Source organism: Danio rerio, chromosome 4 (genome assembly GCF_052040795.2).
Source record: "Danio rerio strain M-AB ecotype USA chromosome 4, GRCz13ab, whole genome shotgun sequence".
Lineage (NCBI taxonomy): Eukaryota > Metazoa > Chordata > Actinopteri > Cypriniformes > Danionidae > Danio > Danio rerio.
Genome location: NC_141024.2, coordinates 35,513,494 through 35,531,698, shown reverse-complemented (window position 1 = coordinate 35,531,698; position 18,205 = coordinate 35,513,494). Strand labels below are relative to the sequence as shown.

General features: G+C 43.4%; 1 protein-coding gene, 1 long non-coding RNA gene and 1 other non-coding gene across 3 annotated transcripts in view; 2 read left to right on the top strand and 1 right to left on the bottom strand.

The window, feature by feature from the left end:
- The window catches only part of LOC148680278 (uncharacterized), a 141,874-nt gene that overhangs the window by 91,851 nt on the left and 31,818 nt on the right, over positions 1-18,205 (bottom strand). The window lies entirely within an intron of this gene.
- Positions 5,103-7,385, top strand: LOC110439607 (uncharacterized). The gene is made up of 4 exons (XM_087249256.1): positions 5,103-5,407; positions 5,525-6,326; positions 6,423-6,632; positions 7,097-7,385. The coding sequence occupies exons 1-4, from the start codon at positions 5,390-5,392 to the stop codon at positions 7,357-7,359; spliced, it is 1,293 nt and encodes a 430-aa protein (XP_087105382.1). The 5' UTR covers positions 5,103-5,389; the 3' UTR covers positions 7,360-7,385.
- trnag-ccc (transfer RNA glycine (anticodon CCC)) lies at positions 15,095-15,165 on the top strand. Its single transcript has one exon. It is a non-coding gene; the product is annotated as a tRNA-Gly (tRNA).

The following is an 18,205-nucleotide window of genomic DNA, read 5'->3' as shown; positions in this document are numbered from 1 at the left end:
CTTTACAAGTGGAGGGTCTCCTGTTAGAAACTGGGCAGAAACATTCAGATTTGCGTTTACGCACATTCTCAATTGGCTCTCTGCTCACTGGATGATCCACGATACTAGGGCGTGGATCTGTCAAATGTCATGACTTGACGTTGTACGAGGATTTGACGAAAAAATGCCCTGCAAACCTTAAAAATCAACGCCATCCCAGGACAATTCTTTTGATCCCCTTTCAGTGCACTTGCATTTAAACCCGCATGATGCAGCGCTTTGTCAGTGTTACTGTATCATTCAGACATGGTAGCAGAGAGTTGAAGACTTCAGCCTGAGCGCACTGCCGCAGGCTCGGTTTGTCAGAAGTGGGATTTCGAACCCACGCCTCCAGGGCTGCGACCTGAACGTCAGCTGCAGAAGGATAGTCCGACAATATTTCACAAATGTTGAAGATGAGAGCCAATCGGAGCGATTCGCTCTAACATTGTAGCCAATCACGTTGCAGCGCTTCAACATTTGCAGCCAATCACAGACCGGAATTCTTAACATTTTCAACATTTGACCAATCAGAGTTGAGACAATGTTGAAGCCGGGGGGAAGGAACCGTTCCAGGATTCATCGCTAGGTGTGCAGTCAAACAGGTTAGTCAGATGTCCATCAATTTTCCGAACTGAGCCGAAGGTACACGAAGGAATGACGCGGTCCTCTGGAGGCAGGTCAGAGGTCAAAAAAGTTCATTGACCATCAGTGATATTCAACGAACAGCATCATTCGACAGAGCACAGCATCGTTTTGCTTACAGTAAAGGATTTTTTTCGATAGTGATTTCTTAAAAAAGGTAGGAAAAACTACACAATTGCACGAATTAATGTTTTAGTGTGTTGTATTTTAAATTTGGATACTTTAATTCAAAACCGTTTAATTTATAGGAGAAAAATGTCTGGAAAATCTCATAAAGCCATGTCAGACGCTGACTGGATTTCATGTCTGAAAAAGTTTACCAGCACAGGAGTTTGGCCATCAAATGAGGGAAACAGGCCAGCTCCTCGACAAAAAAAAGTGGCATGAGATTTATCAAAGGGTGTGTATTTCGTTTACATGATATAACGTTTGTTGAAATTTGCTTAACAGAGTAACGTTAACTTGTTAGGCTTCAGTACAGTATCTGTGTAAAACATGTCATACTTGTTTTTATATATTAAAGTGTTTTAAATTGCATGTATTTTGAGATTTACGTCAAATAATTTAGTAAGTTTGACCGTTTATGAGAGAGATCTGAAAAGGTGGGGGAAAGGATTATGAGTACAGTATACAGCATGTGGTTTTAAGGCTTGAAATGTTCCTGTCCAGTTCCTTTTATTCTTCCTTTCGTTTTTGGAGATACTAACTGTACGATTATATATTAGACAAATATTAAACACATTCTAGAAACAGTGGTAAATTAATTTACAGAGCTATTGTGTGCTTTATTAAGGGAGTCATTGAGTAAAAATTCTTATTTACTTATAAAAGTTTTTTGTATTGTATAAAATTATTTAATATATCTTTCATGATTTTTTCAGATTGAGAAATGCCCATTGCAATCTCGTGGGCAGAGGACTTTGCTTGGAGGTGTGCTGAAATGCACATGTGGTTTTCACACTCAAAAGGTACATTTTTGAGTCAATATGTGTTTATTTTTATTTACTAGAATGCCTTTCCTTTTTTATGATTATATGTATTTTTGTGATTTATTTTCAGCAGAGTACTGCTTCTGCTGCTCCAGCACAAACGGTGCAACAACCTGCCCCTAATGCAACTGCTCAGGAGGGGATGGAGACGAGACAACTTGAGGCCCAGCCCCAGCCCCAGCCCCAGCCCCCGTCTACTCCATCAGTGGCATCAAAGATTTCACCGCAATTGTCAATGGTACATTTTTTTAAAAATCAAAAGAAATGACAATTTCAGTGTTTCAGGTGTTCAAGGTGCTCAAAGTTCAGTTCAAAGTTCAAACATAGGAGAGAAAATAACAAAAAGCAATAAAAAAGTTGAGGTGTTGCTAGAGACCTGCTTCTTTTCACACCTCTTGCACAGTGGGGGGTAGCAGACACTTGCTGATTGGTCGGTTTGAGTTTCTGTGATTGGATTAAATTACATGGTCAGGTCATGGTCAGGGTCACAGTTTTTAAAGCTACATTTTAACCTCTTGTCTTCAGATAATGATACATAATAAACACTAATAGTAAATACTTTGTTTTGATTTTAAGTGTAAGCTAAAATTTGTACTTTTTCTAAACAATGAGTCTGAGGTATTATCTTGAAATAGTACTTATTTAAAAATATATTTATTTATTTTTTTGCTACCACAGGTATGATAATATTTTTTCTTCTGGGAGAAAGTCTTATTTGTTTTATTTCGAATACATTTTTCAAGGTCAATATTATGAGCCTCTTTAAGCTTTTTTTTTTTTTTTTTTTGGCATAGTCTACAAAACAAACCATCGTTATACAATAACTTGCCTAATTACCCTAACCTGCCTATTTAACCTAATTTACCTAGTTAAACCTTCAAATGTCACTTTAAGTGGTATAAAAGTGTCTTGAAGAATATCTAGTCAAATATTATTTACTGTCATCAGGGCAAAGATAAAATAAAACAGTTCTTAGGAATGAGTTATTAAAACTTTGATGTTTAAAAAATGTGCTGAACAAATCTTCTCTCCATTAAACAGAAATTGGTGAAAAAAAATTAAAAAGCGGGCTAATAAATCAGACTTCAACTGTATATAACACATAGTGTGATGTTGTAATATACAATGTATGTTTTTGTTAAAATGCATGATGTAATAATAGTACAATAATACTGTATATAACATAATGCAATACTTTATTCCTTTGGTAGTAAAAAAAAATATTTGTTTGCATATTGCTCCTTGATCCAGAAAACTATAATTTTAATCAAAGCCTAATGTGTCACATTTATTTGCAATGAACCAGTTATCTAATTAAATCTATTCTAACTTATGTCTTATTTCTACCTGTAAAAGTAGCAGAGGGTGGTAGTAAAAAACAGCTTGAACTCGAAACACTGTAGAGAAATCAAACTGATTGTACAACTGACATATAGAAAGATAGTTTCTAATTGCTTGAAATTTAATGTGATATACACTAATGTTCAAAAAATTATTATTGTTAAAATATAAAAGCTTAATATTACTCATATATTGCAAGAATTCTATTGTGTTTGATTTGCTCATAAATTAAGTAGATTTTATTTGATTTGAATTGTTTGAATAAATTATTCTTTATTTATTAAATTTGCCTATATTATTATTTCACATTATTCCAGTTTTTACTAAATATTTGATCAAATAAATGTAGCCTTGATAAACATAATTAAAACATAAAAAAATACATTGAGCAGATCGCAAACCTTTGAACAGTAGTGTACATTTTGCCATTGTGAACACCATCACAGGTTGGGTTCAGCCCAGTTCAGCAGTGTGTAGTGCTTCTACACCAAACACGGCTGTAAGTATTGTCATAATCCACATAGCATTCTGAGAGAATTTGGTATAAGCATTTTTTTTTACGTAAATTCGTATTTTTGTTAAGTACAGTCACATTAAATCTCAATAAAACATCTCTGTAGTATTCTTTTAGTGCATAAAAACATATATATTAAAAATAAGCACCATTCTTTAAACTTTTTGTTCTGCATAGAAGCGCTGTGACAAAATTTGACAGTTTAGCAGCAATCATTCATTTCCAATGTATTTTATACATTAATGTTCAAATAAAGTAATGGTTGCAAAAAATTCTGATTAGTTAATGTTACTTATAGATATATATTTACAAAATGCACTTTGTTATACTGCTTGTTTGTACAGACACAGGACCTTCAATATTCTGCCCCCGTCCTCACATCCACTACGGCAGTGACCAGTTCCACAGAGCCGTCCGGCATTGTCTCAGTAAGTAATTTCATATTTTCTGTCCAAAAAAAGGTAATTTGGTTTGCATATTTGCTGCCCCAGCTGAATTCACACAAAGTGGTTTTAAGACCAGCCAATTAAATTGACTTGATGTTAATTAACTAAGCTTGATATATGTATAAATGTTAACAAAATAAAGAGAGGAAAAAATAAAGCAAAGAATCACAAAAATTACGCCTTCTGTTGTTGATATTTTATGTTCACAGTAGTAAAAGAAAAGAAAATGGATGGAAAAGAAGTAGAAAGGAAAAAGAGAAATAACTGTATTGCAAAATACTTTTGCTTCTTTAAAGAAAATGTTTATTGGTGAAATTCTATTAATGATTTTTGGAATTGAAAAACATAATTAGGTATTCAAAAACAATCACTTAAAATCAAAGGTATTTAGATTATAATCATGATATCATGTGAGGGTACTCACTCAAATATGTAAGGTGCATTTACATTACCAGACTAAAGGTTTTATCTATTTTCCTTCACAGACTGCACCTTCTGGGTCATTGTTGCAAGCTCCATCAGCTGTTCCACTTCCGCGCCTTTGGGCTGAAACCTTGCCACCAGAGGACCACAAGTGGATTGCCAGCAGGCTTTTTAAAATGGGGTCCAAAGGAAAGCCAGAGCTTCGAGACAACCTCCAGCTCTGGTATTACCCTCCACAGCCTGCACTTACATACGATCAGGCTCCAGCTCCAGACAGATTTTTCTGTCATTCACTTTTGCTGTGGATGCCATACAAGCTGTGGAGGGTCAAAGTCCTTTGCCCTAATCCTGCATGTGGACAGCATCAGCTGACAGGTGGAGGTCTGCACAAAAGGGCACGGCAGGTTCTGGACATCGACAGGATGTACAACATGGTTACAGAAACCCTCATCTGTACCAAGTGCAAAGCCTCGCATGTGTCCTGGAGTCAGACTGTCTTGCAGCAGCTAGATCTTGGCCATCGCTCACGAGTTTCGGGTCATTCTCACACAGAAGTGAGTAATTGAACACCTTTATTCCTCGTGCAGTTGTTAACCTATCATCACAGATATATGAAAATACTTTACATATATATATATATATATATATATATATATATATATATATATATATATGTTTATATTAATATTCTTCTGTTCCTAAGGTATGCCTGTGATATAAGAGTCATTCGCCTACTGCATGAGCGTGGACTAGGCAACAGCACCACAAGGGTCATTAAACAACTGAAGGAAAACCACAGTGAAGAGTGGCTCCAGCGTCTAGCCCGCTATACCACTCAGTGTGTGGATTTCCTCAGTGGACCTGGGGTGTTGCCGATCACCTTCCAGGAGCCCCCAGCACCTACAGTTGTGCCAAGCTGCAAGTGGCTCCTCACTGTCTACAGCCAGGACATCTTGACAAGGTTGAATGAAATCCATGCCAGGATAACATCGACCCATGGGTCCATCTTGAAGATGGATTCAACTAAAAAGGTTAGTGGATATTCATCAATTTATAATTTCTTTATTATATTCCAGCATTGGTGAAAACCCTTTGTGTAGTCTGCTTGATCTGACGATACACCATGGTTCTTCTCTTGTCTAATCTAGATCACAAAAAAGCTGGCTGGGACAGCAAAAGGAACAGGACTCTGGCTCACCTCTGTTGGCAATGAGTTTGGTCAGGTGCTGATAAGTGTGCTCACTGCCCAGGAAGGAGCAGGACTGGACAGGATGGTGGATGGGCTGGTCAGAAGATACCAGGAGGCTGGTGTGGATCCACCTGCTGTTTTGTATGTGGACTGTGGGTGCTGCACTGATGTGGGTGAGACCAAACTCAAAGCCAGGTTTAGAGGATGGCCGGAGTTGACTGTGAAATTGGACATCTGGCACTTTATGCGCAGGATTGCTGTGGGATGTACAACTGATGCTCATCAACTGTATCCCATCTTCATGTCACGGATCTCTGCGTGCATTTTTGAATGGGATGCGGCTGATGTTTCTTTGCTACGCCAAGCAAAGCGAGCACTGTTGATGTCCCAAGGTTGGCCTGCGTTGACAGATGCTGATGTCAACAAGCATCTCACCAGGGAGGAGCTGGCTCTCCATTGCCGGAGAAGGACCCGTGGGGAGGAGACTACCATCCTTCTACTTGAACAGCTTCTTACTGAGCTCATGAGCAACAAGGGCAATGACTCGCTGGGCGTTCCTCTTTTAGACAAGGAAAGGATGGGGCACATCTGGAGTGTCCAAAAAAAGCATATAAAATGCATTCAGGACCCCCCTGGTGTCGTGCTCTATACTGAAACGGGGAGCATAACCAAGGGAGGTGTTCTGCTACGGACCTACAGATGTGCCAGGGACTCCACGTCTCTCGAGTCCTTTCATTTACACCTCAATCGTTTCATCCCAGGTATGATTCTGCACAAACATTGTGTAAAAACGCATTAAATGTCTTTGTGTGTTTGTTTTTTAATCAAGTCCTAAACATTGTTTTTAATATTTACAGGGTACAGCGCAAATAGTCTGATCTTTCAGATTTATTTGCTGGAGGGACTAAACAGGTGGAACCAGGACCGGGAGGCTGCTTCCTTGGCATCTGAACCATCAGCTTTACGCAGCTACACAGGAGAACTTGTTCACTGTGTAAACTGCAACTTTGAAAAGCTGTTTGGGAGAAAAGTGGTGCCCAACTTTTGTCCGCCTGCACGTTACACTGGTAAGAGATTTTGCTATTGTTAATAAACCTGCAATTTCTGTGTTCTCTCCATCTACTGTATCCAGTTTGATACAGTAGGTCAATGTTCATGAGCTTTGTGCTGTGAAATCTTTGCTTGTCTTTAAATATTTGTAAGAACAAATGTATTGTTTCATGACTATTTACTGAAGTAAAGCAAGATACAAAGTTATCATTACATTATTATTACATGTCATTATCAACCATAATGCTACAAGCTTTGAGGGAAATTTATTTGTACATTTCTCTGTCTTCGTTGTATTTCCATTGCATTTCATTAGATGTTTTGTCCAGAATATTAATTATGTTTTGGATCTCTGATTAAAATGTATGTTTTTGTTTGTTTCTTCCTTGACGTTGAGCTTTTAAAACTACTTGCTACTTCAACACCCAATCAAACATGGCTCTTAAAATTTGTTTATTTATGTTTCATTTATTTTTTTCAGGTGAGCTCATTGGAGTGCAGTATCTGTTCCAGCAGACTGGTCAGGCACTGCAGAACATGAACCCAGACTGTGAGCAGACTGCTGAGCTCATTGAGGATCTCAATGTGGATGAGCGAGAAGAAGATGAGGGCTTCTGTGACATCAGTGAGGATCACACTATTGTTGATCCGGAGGCTGCTCTGTCACCATCCTCCTCCACATTGAGATCGGGTTCCTCCACTGCAGTCACCAGCAGTGTCGCTTCTTTGCCAGTCTCCACATGATGATGACGACGATGATGATGGTGATGAAGTGACTGTAAGTCCCACTAATTTCTGTCTTTACAGTGATCTAGAATAATTAAAAAAAATAAAGTGTAAAGTCAAACACGCATCAGGTTTATTTCCGTAGTGCAGCTTCAACATGATAACAGAAACAATTATGGAATTATGCATTGAAAAATTTAATATGCTATTTTATTTTGTTGTGCTTTCATTAGGCTGTTGACTACCAAAATATTCCGGGCTTCCAGAATGTGGACAGGCTGGCTGAATATCTGGTTGAGCTTTGGACCCACAAAAGCCTCAGCCTCACCAACCAGGAGGCCGACGAGATCATTGGTCTTTGGCAAAGCCTGCATGACCAAGACAAGAAGCGGGTGTGTATGCAGCTCGACACCAGAAGCGACTGCTGAGTGGGCGATTTAAAACACCCAAGAAGCCCACTCACACCCCTGGCGTGGAGAGCACTACCAGATGTGTGCTGGGTGCAAGCAGTTCTCCTGCTCAGTGGCCTGACTGTTGCCGTCTTGTGGAGACCATCTTTATTAGGCTTTGTACCATCCACCCTAGTCCCAAGCAAAAAGGCAAGGGAACCCTTTCAAGATGGTCTCTGATCCAAGACTACCGCAGGATTAGGCAACTCTGGGCAACAGCTTGGTAATGGGAGGTACATCCATGCAGCTGGTTGAGGTAAACCAGAATACCCTGATTCAGTGGTCTAACCCTAACAGACAGAAGAAGCAGGAGCTGTCTGTGCTGCTTCAGGGTATTCAGTCGCCTCAACCCCTCCCAGAAGCCCAGGAACCTCTTCCAGTTGCCAAAAGTCTTCGGACAGAGCCAGACCAACCAGGAGAGCAGCACCAGTATGTGTTGCCAGAGAGCACAGCAGGTCAGGCAAGGCAGAGGCAGACATCTGTTGGACGACCCCCACTCAGACCCAAGGCACCAGTACAGACCCAGGTCATATTTACACCACCAGCACCTGGAGCATCGCTGCAGATGGTACCCAACATATACATCCCAGCTACACCAGGGTATGCTGATGTTTCAGGGTGTACCAATGTTCCAGGCTGTGCCAATGGTCCAGGGAATCCCTATGGCCCAGGGTATCCCGATGATGCAAGGAGTGCAGATGGCCCAGGGTATCCCAATGGTGCAGGGGATGCCACTCAGACAGCCACCACTTCAGCCAACAATGTCCAGTACCAGCTCATAGCCTGCTGCATCACCGTCCACATCTGGATCCATTCCCAAAAGACCGTACCGGAGAACTGTTCAAGCGAACACTTGTAAAAAGTGTGGGCAGTTCAAAACAAATGCCACAGGCCATAGCTAACTCAGGGGCAGGGTGTACTGCCCACAGACTGAAACTTTAACTAAAGAAGAGTGGCTAGAGGAAATGAAAAGGACCAACCCAAAATAATGTGTTTGTTTGTTTGTGTATGTATATAGTGTAATAGTTCTTCTATTTATTCAATTTCACTTGCTGTTAGTTTATATTTTTATTTCACATTTTCTTTAAATAGTGTATTTATTTTGTTGACATTTTATTTAACGTATATATTATTCATGTGTGTGTGTGTGTGTGTGTGTGTGTATAGTGTTTACAGTTTATAACCATAATAATTTAATTTATTCTATTTCACTTGTTTTTTTGCACATTTTACTTTTTAATAATTTATTTTGTTAACATTTTATTTAACTTATTTATTATTTATATTTGTGTGTGTATTTATATAGTTTATAGCCATAATAGTTCTACAGTTTATTCTATTTCACTTGTTGTTGGTTTCTATTTTATTGCGCATTTTATTTAAATAGTGTATTTATTTTGTTAACATTTTATTTAACTTATTATTTATATATGTGTGTGTGTACAGATAATAAACAGATTTATAACCATAATAGTTCTTTAATGAACTTGTTTGATTCTGTTTTATTGCACTTTTTATTTAAATAGTTTATTTATTTTGTTGACATTTTATTTAACTTATTTATTATTTATATGTGTGTGTGTGTGTGTATAAAGTGTATACAGGTTACAACCATAATAGTTAAATTTATTCTATTTCACTTATTGTTTTGATTTCTAAATTTATTTAACATTTTATTTAATTTGTTAATTTTGTATTTATTCTGTTAATATTTAACATTTAATTTTTAAGAATTTTTATTCCATGTTCATTACTGTTTTTTGACCATTGTTAAATAAATATTGGATTAATAAATGTCCTTGACTTTTAAGTCCACTTTGTGTCGGTTTCTGTTTGTATTTACCATTTTATTAACATTGTTTATTTATATTATTTATATTGTTAATACTGTATTATTAATAACTAATTTATTATTTTTACATTTTCTACTCTATATTCATTACTGTTCTGTTGACAATTGTTAGATAAATAATGCATATATAAATAACTGACTACTTGACTTTTAATTCCAAATACACTACGCACACTATACACACACACACACACACACACACATATATATATAATAGTGACACATTCAAGTTAGTATGCTTTATTTTTCATGAAATAATGTCAAAAAACACAAGAATAAAGTGCTTAGGCATATTTTATTTACCTTGGAGCATTACACATTCAAACAGTTAGTTTATTGAGTAATAATTAACCAATAACAATAAAGCGTCTTTAGCTGGATTCGAACCCCGGTCTTGGTGAGCACTTGCAATAGAAATCAATGTAACTCAAATTGCGTTGTTTTAACACAGAACAGTATCACTATGCGTGACGTAAAGCAGGTGCAGGGAAGGCGTGTCTGGGAAGCTTAGAATTCACCCTTTCTTTTCTTCATTTTTCCCCCTCTTCTTCCCTTTCTTTCTTCCCACCTTTCTTCCCTTCTTGCCCTTCTTTGTTGGACAATTTTTCCCCAGCTTGAACACAGCGCTTTAGACCGCTCTGCCATCCTGACATGCTTGAATGGTATGAGCTGTCTCCAGTAGGCAGCGCGTCAGTCTCATAATCTGAAGGTCGTGAGATCGAGCCTCACATGGCGTGCTAACTTTTGGCACATGGAAGCGCTTAGATGACTGGGTGGCATTTTTTATCCCCTTCCGTGTGGATCATGCTTCCCCAGGGCGAAAAAAGCTACAGCTCCTCTGGAGGCCTGGCGGCGTGAAGTTCCAAGAACATTTCCTGAGTCTGAAGCAATGATGGTAAGATGCCTCCATTCCTATCACGTTGTCGCTTGACGTTCGGCGTGGATCTGTCAAATGTCATGAATTAACGTTGTGCGAGGATTTGACGAAAAGTCCTGCGAATCCCATTGCCTTAAAAATCAATGGCATCCCAGAACATTCCACTACATGGCATTCCAAGACAGTTCTTTTGATCCCTTTTCGGTTCACTTGCATTAAAGTCTTCGTCCATTGTTTTTTTTTCATATGCATCTTCGAGTTTTTGTGGACAATACCTTGATCGGAAACGCCTTAAAACCTACAGTCTAAAGTGCCCATTAAGTCTGCCAGGGACACTGCTACGGTGCATGAACTTTGGCTCAAAGAGATTGATGCTGTGCTTTGTCAGTGTTACTGTATCACTCGGACATGGCGCCAAAGAGTTAAAGAACTGAGCCTGAACGCGTAGCCAAAAATTTGGTTTGTCAGATGTGGTGTTTGAACCAACACCTCTAGGAGAGACTGCATCCTGAACTCAGCGCCTTAGTCCACTCGGCCAACCTGACATGCTTGACTAGTTTGAGCTGTCTCCTAGGACCCAAAAAGCACAAAGGCAAAGAACAACATGGATCAGCATTGGTGGTTCAGTGGTGGAATTCTCGCCTGCCATGCTGGAGACCTGGGTCCGATTCCCGGCCAATGCAATTCCTGTTTTGTGTTGCTACTCTTTCAGCTCTGGGTAACAGCCTTGCAGCAATCACACCCAACTAGGACAGCAGTATGCGCATATCAGCATTGGTGGTTCACTGGTAGAATTCTCACCTGCCACGCGGGGGACCCGGGTCCGGTTCCTGGCAAATGCAAATCCTGTTTTGTGTTGCTACTCTTCCAGCTCTGTGTAACAGCCTTGCAGCAATCACACCCCACTAGGACAATAGTATGTGCATATCAGCATTGGTGGTTCAGTGGTAGCATTCTCGCCTCCCACGCGGTAGACCCGGGTCCGATTCCCCGCCAATGCAATTGCTGTTTTTGTGTTGCTACTCTTCCAGCGCTGGGTAACAGCCTTGCAGCAATCACACCCCACTAGGACAGATCTATTAGCATATCAGCATTGGTGGTTCAGTGGTAGAATTCTCGTCTGCCACGCGGGAGACCCTGGTCCGATTCCCGGCCAATGCAACTCCTGTTTTGTGTTGCTTCCTTTCCAGCTCTGGGTAACAGCCTTGCAGCAGTCACACCCCACTAGGGCAGCAAATTAGGCATATCAGCATTGGTGGTTCAGTGGTAGAATTCTTGCCTGCCACGCGGGAGACCCGGGTCCTATTCCCGGCCAATGCAATTCATCTTTTGTGTTGCTACTCTTCCAGCTCTGGGTAACAGCCTTGCAGCAATCACACCCCACTAGGACAGCAGTGTGAGCATATCAGCATTGGTGGTTAAGTGTTAGAATTCTCGCCTCCCAAGCAGGAGACCCAGGTCCGATTCCTGGCATATGCAAATCATGTTTTATGTTGCTACTCTTCCAGCTCTGGGTAACAGCTTTGCAGCAGTCACCCCCCACTAGGGCAGCAATATAAGCATATCAGCATTGGTGGTTCAGTGGTAGAATTCTTGCCTGCCACGCGGTAGACCTGGGTCCGATTCCTGGCCAATGCAAATCCTGTTTTGTGTTGCTACTCTTCCGGCTCTGTGTAACAGCCTTGCAGCAATCACACCCCACTAGGACAGTAGTATGTGCATATCAGCATTGGTGGTTCAGTGGTAGCATTCTCGCCTCCCACGCAGGAGACCCGGGTCCGATTCCCGGCCAATGCAATTCCTGTTTTGTGTTGCTTCCTTTCCAGCTCTGGGTAACAGCCTTGCAGCAGTCACACCCCACTAGGGCAGCAACTTAGGCATATCAGCATTGGTGGTTCAGTGTTAGAATTCTCGCCTCCCAAGCAAGAGACCCAGGTCTGATTCCCGGCATATGCAAATCATGTTTTATGTTGCTACTCTTTCAGCTCTGGGTAACAGCCTTGCAGCAATCACAACCCACTAGGACAGCAGTATGAGCATATCAGCGTTGGTGGTTCAGTCGTAAAAATCTCATTTGGGACGCGGGAGGTCCGTTTTCCGGCTAATTCAATTCCTGTTTTTTGTTGCTACTCTTCCAGCTCTGGGTAACAGCCTTGCAGCAGTCACACCCCACTAGGGCAGCAATACAAGCATTTCAGCATTGGTGGTTTAGTGGTAGAATTCTTGCCTGCCACGCGGTAGACCTGGGTCCGATTCCCGGCCAATGCAATTTCTTTTTTGTGTTGCTACTCTTCCAGCTCTGGGTAACAGCCTTGCAGCAATCACACCCCACTAGGACATATCTATTAGCATATCAGCATTGGTGGTTCAGTGGTAGAATTCTCGTCTGCCATGCGGGAGACCCCGGTCCGATTCCCAGCCAATGCAATTCCTGTTTTGTGTTGCTACTCTTCCAGCTCTGGGTAAAAGCCGTGCAGCAATCACAACCCACTAGGACAGAAAACAGAGCATATCAGCAGTTGTGGTTTAGTGGTAGAATTCTCGCCTGCCACGCGGGAGACCCGGGTCCGATTCCTGGCCAATGCAATTCCTGTTTTGTGTTGCTACTCTTCCAGCTCTGGGTAACAGCCTTGCAGCAATCACACCCCACTAGGACAGATGTATGAGCATATCAGCTTTGGTGGGTCAATGGTGGAATTCTCGCCTGCCACGTGGGAGACCTGTGTCCGATTCCCGGCCAATGCATATCCTCTTTTGTGTTGCTTCCTTTCCAGCTCTGGGTAACAGCCTTGCAGCAGTCACACCCCACTAGGGCAGCAATTTAGGCATATCAGCATTGGTGGTTCAGTGGTAGAATTCTTGCCTGCCACGCGGGAGACCCGGGTCCGATTCCCGGCCAATGCAAATCCTGTTTTGTGTTGCTACTCTTTCAGCTCTGGGTAACAGCCTTGCAGCAATCACACCCTACTAGGACAGTTGTATAAGCATATCAGCATTGGTGGTTCAGTGGTAGAATTCTCGCCTCCCACGCGGGAGTCCTGTGTCCGATTCCTGGCCAATGCAATTTCTGTCTTGTGTTGCAACTCTTCCAGTTCTGGGTAACAGCCTTGCAGCAATCACACCCCACTAGGACAGCAGGATGAGCATATCAGCATTGGTGGTTCAGTGGTAGAATTCTCGCCTCCCATGCAGGAGACCCGGATTCGATTACCGGCCAATGGAATTCATCTTTTGTGTTGCTACTCTTCTAGCTCTGGGTAACAGCCTTGCAGCAATCACACCCCACTAGGACAGCAGTGTGAGCATATCAGCATTGGTGGTTCAATGTTAGAATTCTCGCCTCCCACGCAGGAAACACAGGTCCGATTTCCGGCATATGCAAATCCTGTTTTGTGTTGCTACTCTTTCAGCTCTGGGTAACAGCCTTGCAGCAATCACACCCCACTAGGACAGTTGTATAAGCATATCAGCATTGGTGGTTCAGTGGTAGAATTCTCGCCTCCCACGCGGGAGTCCTGTGTCTGATTCCTGGCCAATGCAATTTCTGTCTTGTGTTGCAACTCTTCCAGTTCTGGTTAACAGCCTTGCAGCAATCACACCCCACTAGGACAGCAGGATGAGCATATCAGCATTGGTGGTTCAGTGGTAGAATTCTCGCCTCCCATGCAGGAGACCCGGATTCGATTACCGGCCAATGGAATTCATCTTTTGTGTTGCTACTCTTCCAGCTCTGGGTAACAGCCTTGCAGCAATCACACCCCACTAGGACAGCAGTGTGAGCATATCAGCATTGGTGGTTCAGTGTTAGAATTCTCGCCTCCCACGCAGGAAACCCAGGTCCGATTTCCGGCATATGCAAATCCTGTTTTATGTTGCTACTCTTTCAGCTCTGGGTAACAGCCTTGCAGCAATCACAACCCACTAGGACAGCAGTATGAGCATATCAACGTTGGTGGTTCAGTCGTAAAAATCCCATTTGTGACGCGGGAGGTCTGTTTTCCGGCTAATTCAATTCCTGTTTTTTGTTGCTACTCTTCCAGCTCTGGGTAACAGCCTTGCAGCAGTCACACCCCACTAGGGCAACAATATAAGCATATCAGCATTGGTGGTTTAGTGGTAGAATTCTTGCCTGCCACGCGGTAGACCTGGGTCCGATTCCCGGCCAATGCAATTTCTTTTTTGTGTTGCTACTCTTCCAGCTCTGGGTAACAGCCTTGCAGCAATCACACCCTACTAGGAGAGCAGTATAAGCATATCAGCATTGGTGGTTTAGTGGTAGAATTCTCACCTCCCACACAGGAGACCTGGGTCTGATTCCCGGCCAACGCAGTTCCTTTTTGTGTTGCTTCTCTTCCAGCTCTGGGTAACAGCCTTGCAGCAATCACACCCCACTAGGAGAGCAGTATGAGCATATCAGCTTTGGTGGTTCAGTGGTAGAATTCTCGCCTCCCACGCGGGAGACTCGGGTCCGATTCCCGGCCAATGGAATTACTGTTTTGTGTTGCTACTCTTCCAGCACTGGGTAACAGCCTTGCAGCAATCACACCCCACTAGGACAGTAGTATGTGCATATCAGCATTGGTGGTTCAGTGGTAGCATTCTTGCCTCCCACGCAGGAGACCCGGGTCCGATTCCCGGCCAATGCAATTCCTGTTTTGTGTTGCTTCCTTTCCAGCTCTGGGTAACAGCCTTGCAGCAGTCACACCCCACTAGGGCAGCAACTTAGGCATATCAGCATTGGTGGTTCAGTGTTAGAATTCTCGCCTCCCAAGCAAGAGACCCAGGTCTGATTCCCGGCATATGCAAATCATGTTTTATGTTGCTACTCTTTCAGCTCTGGGTAACAGCCTTGCAGCAATCACAACCCACTAGGACAGCAGTATGAGCATATCAGCGTTGGTGGTTCAGTCGTAAAAATCTCATTTGGGACGCGGGAGGTCCGTTTTCCGCCTAATTCAATTCCTGTTTTTTGTTGCTACTCTTCCAGCTCTGGGTAACAGCCTTGCAGCAGTCACACCCCACTAGGGCAGCAATACAAGCATTTCAGCATTGGTGGTTTAGTGGTAGAACACCCCACTAGGACAGATTTGTGATTATGACAGCATTGGTGGTTCAGTGGTAGAATTCTCGCCTGCCACGCGTGAGACCTGGGTTCGATTGCCGGCCAATGCAAGTCCTCTTTTGTGTTGCTACTCTTCTAGCTCTGGGTAACAGCCTTGCAGCAATCACACCCAACTAGGACAGCAGTATGAGCATATCAGCAGTGGTGGTGCACTGGTAGAATTCTCGCCTGCCACGCGGGAGACCTGGGTCCGATTTCTGGCCAATGCAAATCCTGTTTTGTGTTGCTACCCTTCCAGCTCTGGGTAACAGCCTTGCAGCAATCACACCCTACTAGCAGAGCAGTATGAGCATATCAGCATTGGAGGTTCAGTGGTAGAATTCTCGCCTGCCACTTGGTAGACCTGGGTCCGATTCCCGGCCAATGCAATTTCTTTTTTGTGTTGCTACTCTTCCAGCTCTGGGTAACAGCCTTGCAGCAATCACAACCCACTAGAACAGCAGCATGAGCTTATCAGCAGTGGTGGTGCACTGGTAGAATTCTCGCCTGCCACGCGGTAGACCTGGGTCCGATTCCTGGCCAATGCAAATCCTGTTTTGTGTTGCTACTCTTCCGGCTCTGTGTAACAGCCTTGCAGCAATCACACCCCACTAGGACAGTAGTATGTGCATATCAGCATTGGTGGTTCAGTGGTAGCATTCTCGCCTCCCACGCAGGAGACCCGGGTCCGATTCCCGGCCAATGCAATTCCTGTTTTGTGTTGCTTCCTTTCCAGCTCTGGGTAACAGCCTTGCAGCAGTCACACCCCACTAGGGCAGCAACTTAGGCATATCAGCATTGGTGGTTCAGTGTTAGAATTCTCGCCTCCCAAGCAAGAGACCCAGGTCTGATTCCCGGCATATGCAAATCATGTTTTATGTTGCTACTCTTTCAGCTCTGGGTAACAGCCTTGCAGCAATCACAACCCACTAGGACAGCAGTATGAGCATATCAGCGTTGGTGGTTCAGTCGTAAAAATCTCATTTGGGACGCGGGAGGTCCGTTTTCCGGCTAATTCAATTCCTGTTTTTTGTTGCTACTCTTCCAGCTCTGGGTAACAGCCTTGCAGCAGTCACACCCCACTAGGGCAGCAATACAAGCATTTCAGCATTGGTGGTTTAGTGGTAGAATTCTTGCCTGCCACGCGGTAGACCTGGGTCCGATTCCCGGCCAATGCAATTTCTTTTTTGTGTTGCTACTCTTCCAGCTCTGGGTAACAGCCTTGCAGCAATCACACCCCACTAGGACATATCTATTAGCATATCAGCATTGGTGGTTCAGTGGTAGAATTCTCGTCTGCCATGCGGGAGACCCCGGTCCGATTCCCAGCCAATGCAATTCCTGTTTTGTGTTGCTACTCTTCCAGCTCTGGGTAAAAGCCGTGCAGCAATCACAACCCACTAGGACAGAAAACAGAGCATATCAGCAGTTGCGGTTTAGTGGTAGAATTCTCGCCTGCCACGCGGGAGACCCGGGTCCGATTCCTGGCCAATGCAATTCCTGTTTTGTGTTGCTACTCTTCCAGCTCTGGGTAACAGCCTTGCAGCAATCACACCCCACTAGGACAGATGTATGAGCATATCAGCTTTGGTGGGTCAATGGTGGAATTCTCGCCTGCCACGTGGGAGACCTGTGTCCGATTCCCGGCCAATGCATATCCTCTTTTGTGTTGCTTCCTTTCCAGCTCTGGGTAACAGCCTTGCAGCAGTCACACCCCACTAGGGCAGCAATTTAGGCATATCAGCATTGGTGGTTCAGTGGTAGAATTCTTGCCTGCCACGCGGGAGACCCGGGTCCGATTCCCGGCCAATGCAAATCCTGTTTTGTGTTGCTACTCTTTCAGCTCTGGGTAACAGCCTTGCAGCAATCACACCCTACTAGGACAGTTGTATAAGCATATCAGCATTGGTGGTTCAGTGGTAGAATTCTCGCCTCCCACGCGGGAGTCCTGTGTCCGATTCCTGGCCAATGCAATTTCTGTCTTGTGTTGCAACTCTTCCAGTTCTGGGTAACAGCCTTGCAGCAATCACACCCCACTAGGACAGCAGGATGAGCATATCAGCATTGGTGGTTCAGTGGTAGAATTCTCGCCTCCCATGCAGGAGACCCGGATTCGATTACCGGCCAATGGAATTCATCTTTTGTGTTGCTTCTCTTCCAGCTCTGGGTAACAGCCTTGCAGCAATCACACCCCACTAGGAGAGCAGTATGAGCATATCAGCTTTGGTGGTTCAGTGGTAGAATTCTCGCCTCCCACGCGGGAGACTCGGGTCCGATTCCCGGCCAATGGAATTACTGTTTTGTGTTGCTACTCTTCCAGCACTGGGTAACAGCCTTGCAGCAATCACACCCCACTAGGACAGATTTGTGATTATGACAGCATTGGTGGTTCAGTGGTAGAATTCTCGCCTGCCACGCGTGAGACCTGGGTTCGATTGCCGGCCAATGCAAGTCCTCTTTTGTGTTGCTACTCTTCTAGCTCTGGGTAACAGCCTTGCAGCAATCACACCCAACTAGGACAGCAGTATGAGCATATCAGCAGTGGTGGTGCACTGGTAGAATTCTCGCCTGCCACGCGGGAGACC